Source organism: Hylobates moloch, unplaced genomic scaffold (assembly GCF_009828535.3).
Source record: "Hylobates moloch isolate HMO894 unplaced genomic scaffold, HMol_V3 SCAFFOLD_11, whole genome shotgun sequence".
In the NCBI taxonomy this organism is placed as follows: Eukaryota; Metazoa; Chordata; class Mammalia; order Primates; family Hylobatidae; genus Hylobates; species Hylobates moloch.
The window spans coordinates 12,466,213-12,475,669 of record NW_026652286.1 but is presented as its reverse complement, the minus strand read 5'-3'; the positions used below and the strand labels follow the sequence as shown (position 1 = coordinate 12,475,669).

General features: G+C 44.5%; 1 protein-coding gene across 4 annotated transcripts in view; it reads right to left on the bottom strand.

Moving 5' to 3' along the window:
• Positions 1 to 772: 772 nt before the first annotated feature.
• PAMR1 (peptidase domain containing associated with muscle regeneration 1) overlaps positions 773 to 9,457 on the bottom strand; it is a 191,550-nt gene continuing 182,865 nt past the window's right edge. For 2 of the 4 annotated variants that reach the window (XM_032166264.2, XM_032166265.2), the window contains 4 exons: positions 8,621 to 8,687; positions 4,872 to 5,104; positions 3,490 to 3,782; positions 773 to 1,838 (listed from right to left, as the gene is read on the bottom strand). In XM_032166264.2, the coding sequence (XP_032022155.1) occupies positions 1,302 to 1,838; positions 3,490 to 3,782; positions 4,872 to 5,104; positions 8,621 to 8,687 (1,130 nt within the window). In that variant the 3' untranslated portion in view covers positions 773 to 1,301. The remainder of the gene's footprint in view (positions 1,839 to 3,489; positions 3,783 to 4,871; positions 5,105 to 8,620; positions 8,688 to 9,457) is intronic. The other 2 variants (XM_032166267.2, XM_032166266.2) reach the window with 1 other exon arrangement.

The window sequence follows — 9,457 nt, the reverse complement described above, 5'->3', positions numbered from 1 at the left end:
GTCTGCAGGAAGGAGTGCTGGGCTCCATGAAATAGAGAACATAGCACAAGTTACACTAATTACAGACTCTAGCATTAAATGTCAGCAACAAAAAGACCCACTACACACACCCAAGAACCAGCAGGAACTCGGGGGTCCCCACTCTCATCCCAATGCTTGAGGGAAGGTAAGCCTCCAAAGCACCAGCCTAGTGAAGAGAAAACTGGAGAGGAGAGCAGGGGAGAAAGGATAAAAAAGTAAGTCACCCCAAAAAGAGGGTCACTGCCAAGATTACTTACGGTGTCTGACTAGACTGAATCCATGTTCTTTCCTTCACTATCCGGTGGGAGGTGAGTGTGAGGATTGAGAAAAATATCACTTAAGTTATAGACTATAGTGAAGCTACAGTTTCTTGGCATATCTAAACTTAGTGTGAGTAAATATGTGACTCCAATTCAGATGCTATAAAAGCATTCCATGAAGATTTATGGAGGTTCAAAGCAGCACTTTGTGTTGGATCTAGAAGAAAGAAGCAGAGGCAACCCCAAAAATCATCTAATCTCTGGTGTTTCTGTTTGTGCCTTATCAGAGGGTACCCATGTCCCTCCTCCCCTGGCCCATGACCCACCGAGCTCTGAGAGTTCGCATTAAAAAGATGGTATTGGCTTTGTCAAACACACTATTTGGGAATGATAGCCCTTGGCACTATTTTAAAGGGCTATCACCAAGCCATCAGCCCTGACACATGTAGCTCCGAGAAACAGCATGCAGAAATAAGAGCATAGCACATCTGTTTTGTAGTTCAGAAGCCAACCCTTGTTTTATTAAAATGTGTACGAGAGATGGGGAAGGAAAAGGGCCAGACTGTACTGCGGCCATGTACACAAAGGCATGCACCACATCCCAGCTCTGCTGCCCTGGGCTGTCCCACAGGCAACTCTCTAGAACTTGAGAGCCTCAAAAGGGGCCTCATGAAGCCCAGATCTTCCCTGGTCAAGCTGATGGCATTCGTGTAACTGAAAGTTGGGGAAGGCCACCAGGTCAGTGGAGTGGAGAGATTTTGTATATGGTCTTCTTTGAAGAAACTTACTTCTTGCAAGCCCTGGCATCTTCCAATTGGCTGTCCTAGTAGTGGAGGTGGCATCAGCCTACCAGCAACGGAGGTCTACTCACCCTTTACTGAGTTTTGTCCCTGAAGTCAGAAGCCCTGGCACAGCCAAGTTCACAGGCCAAATCACACTTCAGGCCCACACTGCTTCCCGCAATGACACATGTACAGATGGATATACAGAAACACTTCTCAAGGAGTGCATGAGCATGGTTCATTTCATGTTTCTTTCAATCCAGTCTTTAAAAGGCAACACCTTGGTGAAGGCAGTGGAGAGCCTGTGGCTGCATGTTTTATCATAGCTCCAGCTGACCAGTCCCATCAGATGCCAGCGTGGCTCAGGAGATGCTCGTCCCGGGAAGGACACAGCCGCGATGCCTCCTGTCTCTGCAGTGCAGATATCAGAAGGGGCAGTGGGGTCCCAGCTGGCACAGAACATGTTATCAGTAACACTCACCGGGATGCCATGGTCCTCATGCTGCTCCTCACACAGCAGCGAGTCCACCACGCTGACCACCCCGGAGTGCAGTGTGTCGTTCTTGAAGCCAGGGCTCCTCACGTCTGCCAGGACATTCCACCCAGCCACAGTGATGTGGGACTCCTGGAAGGAAGTGCTGAGATCCCGACTGGCAGCGAGGCAGATGGGCTGGACTCGGGTGCTGATACGGGCCTTGTCTAGGAGCTTCAGGATGGCGATGTCAGCATCAAGCAGGATGGGGTCATAGTTGGGATGCAGAATGATAGCAGAAATCTACAAATGCAAAGAACAGTCAGCAATGGTGAGGAGCCAGCTCCACAGTGGACAAGAACAGGCAAGGCTTGGGGCTAAATTTTTGGGAGAAAATGTCTAAGAAGCAGCTATAATTATTTGGAGATACTTCACTCAGGAAATCATGGAAAACAACTACTCTAATTCCAGAATTGCAAACTGAAGTGCTTTCTAGGGCCTGGAAGGTGGGATTAAATAAGTGAAGTGGACAGTTGAGGCTGCATGCCCATCTAAGTTGGGCAGTGGCCATGTCACTGCAGTCAGCCACTCCATGCTGAAATGGGACCAGCATTCTTGTTTTGCCAGAAAATGAATTCCAAATCTTTATCTGAAATATCTTGATGTTAAACAATGCTTGCAAATAAATAAATGATTAAGAATATGTGTCAGCACCATCAAGGCACAAACCCTCACAGGCTAAGTTTTCAACTTCTGGCCCACTGTAAACATTTCATTTACATTCAAGCCAGTAAATAGAGCTATACTCAGAATATTCCACAAGACTTTTTCACAAAGTCTTCCCTGATTTTCCCAGTCCTTGCTGGTCATGCGTTTTGATGGGAACACACATCTTGTAAAATGTTTATGTATATGTTCTATTACCTCAATCTCCTTTGAGTATTTGCCTTGGGGCTTCTCTTGTGTCACATTGTTTATGATATATTGGTCTGTATCTCCCACTCAACTGTGGACTTTTCAGGGAAAATAAAACGTGCTCTATTCTTTTGTGTCTACTTACAGTGAAAGGCACATTGTGGAGGCTCAACAATAGATGGACAGGTAGGTGGATAGATGGAGAGATGGATGGATGGATGGATGGATGGATGGATGGATGGATGAATGGGTGGATAGATGGAGGGATGGATAGATGGATGGATCAATGGCTGGATGGATGGATAGATGGAGGGATGGAGGGATGGAGGGATGGATGGATGGATGGATGGATGGATGGATGGATGGATGGATGGGGGGATGGATAGATGGAGGGATGGATGAATAGATAGATGGTTAGACAGATGGGTGGGGGAATAAAAGAGAGAGAGGGAGACAGGGAAAGACAGACATATATTGTAAATTTGTTAGGAGTATATCTAGGGTAAAACATCTCTGTCTACCTAGGACAGTGCCCAAATGTAATAGGTGATTAACCTTTTTTTATTCAAAAAATATTTATTGATAATCTACTTTGAGCCAGGCACTGTGCCACACTGTGAGGGTACAATGACAAATAACAACATTCATGGAGCTAACGGTTTCAGGCAGAGCCAGCCATTAAACAAATAATTTCACTAATTTTTAATTTGTTACAATTTATGGCATACGTTACCAGGTAACATATGGTACTAGGAGAAGTACATTTTACTCTTAGGTGATTAACTTTTGATGACCGCAGTGATAGATGACTTTGCCTCTATCTTGTTTAAAAAATAATCAAGGTGGAAAAAAGACTCCACAGTCTTTCTAGGTACCCCAGTCTAGTATCTCAATATGAAATATTGAACATTGCTATATGCGAGGCTCCGGACTGGCTGCTGACATGCTAAGGGGACAGGGCTTGGCATAATCACTGCTCTCCCGTGCTTGGAGTTTTTTGAGCCAGAGCCCCAGCTTCCAAGTACAAGCCCTCTCTTACCCGTAGGCTCTGGATGGTCTTCTCATCCCGGTCATCATCCCGGTAGAATTTCCCCAAAACAACTTTCAGGTCTGCTGTCTTGATCATGGTGACCTTCCCCAGGTCAGTAACACAGTGGGCAGCCACCACCACGGTGCGCTCATTCACCAGGGCACCGCTGCAGACTAGGAACCACGCTCCCTTGTGTAGGCTGCCATCATGCACGCCGCTGGTCCTCCTATAGATGGCCGCCTGCCACGGCCAGCGCAACCCTTGGGTCTTCGGAGCAGTGATGTTCTCAATTTTCCCACAAACTATGGAGAAAGTACCAGCTTAGTAAGATAAACTCAGACTTTGCCGTCCAAAGGAGAATGTGTCACTTAACCAGAGAGCACGAATCTGGAAAGGTGAACCCTATGGGCACGATGACCACTAAGATAAGTAACCCAGTTTTCTTCTCCCTTTAAATATTAATCAACCCACCCTGACATGGCTGGCTATAAAGTCTAGGGTTTGCAGTCAAATGAAACCTGAGTTCTGATCCCAGGCACTTACTATCAATAGAACTTTGGGCAAGTTGTCTAATCTTTTAGAGCCTCTGTCTTCTTGCCTGTAAAATGGATAGAACAATGATAATGGTCTCACAGAGCTCTTGAGGAGATTAAATGAGATGGTACATGCAAACAAACTCAAAATATCATGACTATCCTCGTAGTCATGACCACAATGAACTAAACCATATTGTTCTCCTTTCACAAAGAGGATGGGGAAGGCAGCTTAGTAAATGCAGGCCCCTAATCCAGACACTTTCACATATTATCTCAGTACTCATCATCATAACCTTATGATGTAATTAATACCTCATTACATTTTTTTTTTTTTTTTTTGTATTTTCAGTAGAGACGGGGTTTCACCATGTTGGCCAGGCTGGTCTCGAGCTCCTGACCTCAAATGACCTGCCCACCTTGGCCTCCCGAAGTGCTGAGATTACAGGCATGAGCCAAAGGTGCCCGATCTAATACCTCATTGCTTAATGACAAATACCCAATTAGTATCACTGGGTGATGAGTGTAAAAATTGGGGCTTAAACAGGGTAGCCAAGATTATATAACTTGAGGCCCTCTGGCACCTTTAACCCCTTTCCCCACTTGGTGACTTAATGACCATTTTCTCCAAGTAAATATGATAGAATCACCCAAGAACGTGTGCCTCTAAGATTCAGTGAGTCAATTTCTCCTGGGTAGTAAGGTTAAGCCAAACGAAAAAAAGCTCTAACTATGGAATTTCAGATATCACCAGAGAAAGCACTGGAGATGCTTTCCCAAAAAGTAGGGTTAATGGTTTTTCTCAGGCAGCCATGAAAGATGGAGCACGCTCAAGCCCAAGAATGAGCCTTGACTCACTAGGGATGCAGGATGGTGCCCGCCCACTCCACTTCCCAGTCCTCAGACATGTCCTCCGGCTGCTGCCCAGGCGGCGGTAGAAGGGTGAGATGCACTCATACTGGAGCTGGGTATGCAGATGTTGGTATCCCATGGGCAGATCTCCAAAGGGAAGGGCTGGCTTCTTGGTAGGGGCGCTCTGCAGTTTCTGCTTGCTGAAGGCCGCTGAGTATAGCTGGTGTAATGGTGTCTCCCTTGGTCAGGAAACATGGGCCCAGAGAAACAGCAGGGTGAGAGAGAGTCATTGTGGCCTCTTTAGCATTCATGCCATGTTCCATGTAGATATTTAGTTACAGAAACAGAAAAAATCTCTGTCTCTGTCTCTCTCTCTCTCTCTGTCTATCTGTCTGTCTTTTGAGGCAGGGTCTCCCTCTGTCCCTCACTCCAGGATGGAGTGCAGTGATGCGATCTTGGCTCACTGCAACCTCCACCTCCTGGGTTCAATCAATTCTTGTGCCTCAGCCTCCTGAATAGCTGGGATTACAGACATGCAACACCACGCCCAGCTAATTTTTGTATTTGTAGTAGAGATGGGTTTTCATCATGTTGTCCAGGCAGATCTTGAACTCTTGGGCTCAAGCAGTCCACTCGCCTTGTCCTCCCAAAGTGCTGGGATTACAGGTGTGAGCTACTCCGCCCAGCCAAAAATGGCTATCTCATTCTACGTCTCTCTTTCTTTCTTTCTGTCTCTCTGTTTCTCTGTTTCTCTCTCTCTCTCTCCCTGTCACACACACACACACACACACACACACACACACACACACATACACACACTTTGCCTCTCCCACTGAGCAAATTCTCTTGTATACTTCAATCATTTTATGTCTCCATGTCTATTACTGGCATGATTCCAACTGCTTAAGATTTTAACCAAAGAGAATAATACCTGGCATAATAGCTGCTATCCAAAGGTACATTATACATGCACACACAAAGAAATTAATTGCAACATTAAACAGAAAAGGGAGTTAATTTGAATGAGAGAAATGTAGACTTCTTTTTCTCCAAACATTATCATAATGGGGCAATATTAGGAATTGACTCAAACTAAACTGTGTTGATACAGTAGCTTGATTTAGCAATTAGCAGGTGTAATTAGTACACCTCTGAGAATAGAACTTTCTCTCAGGGCACATTGATTGGGAGAAATATGAAGCATTGTGTATAAATGGGAAAAGGGGATATTAAATGAGCCCTGAAGCTGGAGCCCCCAGAGACCACTCAGGGATTATTGGGGAAGATGTACACACATTCTGCAGGTTGTGTTCATTTTATGTTGGCACCTAATGACTGTCACCTGAAAAGTTGAAATTCCTTTAGGAATCTATGTTTTCATCCCTGTTTAATGAACGGACAAAGGAAGTGCAGAGAGGCAAGTGGAAGTACGCAGAGGCACGCAGTAAAGAAACTTGGTACCCAAGGCAGTGCTTACCAGTCACAATTTCCACCCTAGTGTCCCCCCAGTACCAATACATCATCGTAAGAAATCTATTTCATATACAGTGCCTGGCTCAGAGCAAATATTCCATCCTCTTGATTTCATTCAATAAATCTTTAGCTCGTGTTTGTAATGAGGTCTGTAGCTCAGGGAGCTCCTGAACTTGCAAACAAGCTCCTCCCTTGGCCATGGAAGGTCTACACTGTCGTTGAGGGCTTCTAGATGAGGAGGTGGCTGCTGGAGATAGGGATACCCTTCACTTCAGCTGCCTGTCTTCCCAACAGATACTTAAAACCAAGTTTCAGCCTTGCTTTTTCATTTACTTGAGAAACCCGGCACTTTGCCACCTAACCTCCCATTAATATTGCTTTAAAAATAGGAAGCCCAGTAGTCTTTTCGAATAGTGCAGGGGCCCGTCTACAGCATGTGTCTTTGGGAAGAACAGGTTGATCCCACTTAGTGGAGAGTCCAGCCCTGGGAAATCACACAGATCAGGAAAGAGGGCAGAATTTGAATTTCACTGCCACCGTTTCCAAGGAAATGCCTTGCCCCTGAAAGGAAAAAGACAAAAATGGAAGGAGACAGCCTGAGGAGGGGTGAAAGACTGATGGATATTCTGACTTATGAATATTCCAGGGAACTTAGCTGTAGTCAATTTCAGTCACCGGAATTCGCTGTTACTATTTCTAACAATAGGTGAGAAATCACTGTCCGATGAATTATGTGTGCAAGGTACTTTGCTACAGCCTTTACATAAGACTCAAAGTATAGTGCATACGGGAGCAGACCAGGAAGCCAGATACTGAATTTACATCCTGGCTTTGCCACTCTAGCAACGTGACGTTGGACAAGTTACTTAACTTCTCTGAGCTTCAGTTACCCCTCTATAATATAAATGGTAATAAAATCTGTAATAAAATGATGATAACAAAAATACCTACCTCAGAGGTTATAGTGAGGATTAAATGAACTAATGCATGAAAATACTCAGAAGAAAAACCAGCACAGAGCAAACATGCAATAAATGTTAGCTATTAGTGTTGCATATAATCCTTAAAACAATCCCCAGAGACAGGTTGCTATGATTATCCCTACTTTTCAAAAAAAAAAAAAAAAACTAAGGCTCAGCAGGTTTAGGAACTTGTCCAAGAATACCCAGCACTAAAGACAGAGGCAGACTCAGGTCTTGAACCTTTGTTTGTCAATCCAATTCATTCATTCGAAAAATACTTACTGGGTGCCTACTATGTGGCAGGTACTGTTTTAGGCACTAGAACTTTCAGCATGAACAAAACAGATAATGTTCCTGGACGTGTAACCTTCACATTTTGGGGAGGGTGAGGGAGACAGAAATTGAACAAATAAATCCTTAAAAAATATGTAAGACAACAGATGGAGAGAGATGCTAAGATAAAAACAGAAACAGAGTACAGGCTAGAGAATTCTGGGTAAAGGGGTCCACTAGACAGTCAGGGTGAAGATAGGATTGCTATCTTTAAAAGGATATTTAGGGAAGATCTCTCTCTGTTAGGCAAAAACTGAGCAGAGAACTGAAGGAAGTGACGCAATAAGCCTGAGATCTTGTGGAAGCAGGTTCCAGACAGAAGGAGCCACAGTGTAAACTTTCCAAAGCAGAACTGTGTTGGAGTGATAGAGGAAAATCAAGGAGGCCCGTGTAGCTGAGTGGAGAGAGTAAGGAAGAGAATGTAGAAGAGATGAGTGGAAAGGGGCTACTCCCTCCTGACCAGGTGGACCCCGCCTTTGTCTTTCCAGGAGGAAGGCTGAGCATACCAGAGGGCTCACATCCCTCTGCATGGCTGGTCATTTGTCTCTAGTTCCTGGGCTCCCCCAGTCTGCCTCATCTCACTGGTTACCTCCAAGCATATCTTCCTAAATTATAGCTGACTGTGTTTAACAGAAATGTCATCTTCCTAGAAGCTGCCATAACAAGTACATAGTAACTTCAGGAAGACTCAAGTATTCAAGTCCGTTTTCTCAAAGATCATCTGAAAGTCTTGCTTTCCACCGGTCATCTACTTTCCCACGATCCAGTGAAATTTGTACATCTTCCAACAGTTGCTACCTCTTGGCTAAAGGCAGCTGGCTAATAAGCCTCCATCTAACAAGCCCTATTATTTCATGACCAGTTAGCACTAAATGTCCCTAAGAAACCTCAAACTGACTATCTTTGGCCAAACACAAGTGGGGAAGGGGAATGGAAGGGGAAATACTCATTGGCCTTCAGGGCAGAGTGCAGGTGTTTCGACCTCACCTTGACTGAACTTGCATTGGAAGAACTCTCCTTCTCACCAGGTCTGAAATCTTTGGTTCTCGGCAGGCTAGAAACAAAAAAGACAATGCTGCACGATCCTTTTCCATATTCACCGTTCACATCATTCAGTTCAGATTCATACCTGACCCCCATTTTTTTTTCCATTCCCCAGGCTCTCAGAGGCAAGACATGTCAGCCAAGCTTGAACATCTCACTTTACAAAAGAGCTTGCTGCCTTTCATCTTGATTGACAGCACCCTCTGAAGAATCCAAGAAGAGCAGATGCCTCTGAAAGGCTGCCCCACCCGAGTGATTCGGGACAATGGCATCATAGATTAGGATCATCTGTTCATGTGAATGTAATTAGCAAACTTGATCAAAATGGAATAAAAGTCAAAGTGAAGGTTCTAAAACGTAGCCCACATGGGGAATTAGAAGGTTCTCTTTTGACACCAGACAGCAGTGTCAACCATAGATAAGTCTTGGAAAACTGATTCCTCCGTGTTCTTTCTCTGCCATTAAGGTCTGTAACAATCACTTGAGGGCAATTCAAAGCCCAGTTTAATTTTGTTGAAGTCTCTCTTTCTTCACGAATGAAAAGGAATCCTTCCCATCTCATTTTCCCAATCAGGCAGCCAACATTCATCTAATTAGCAACTTAGAGAACTTTGGTTGTATTAATTTGTAAGAGAAGACTGGACAAAAATCTCCAAGGACATATGTGACACCGTTCCCATACTTAATGAAATAAAAATCAGAATTTGTGCTGGTGGGGATGAAGGTCGCTTCTGGCTAAAGTCTAAAGTGATTTATTCCTTTCACAAACCATTCCCTTTC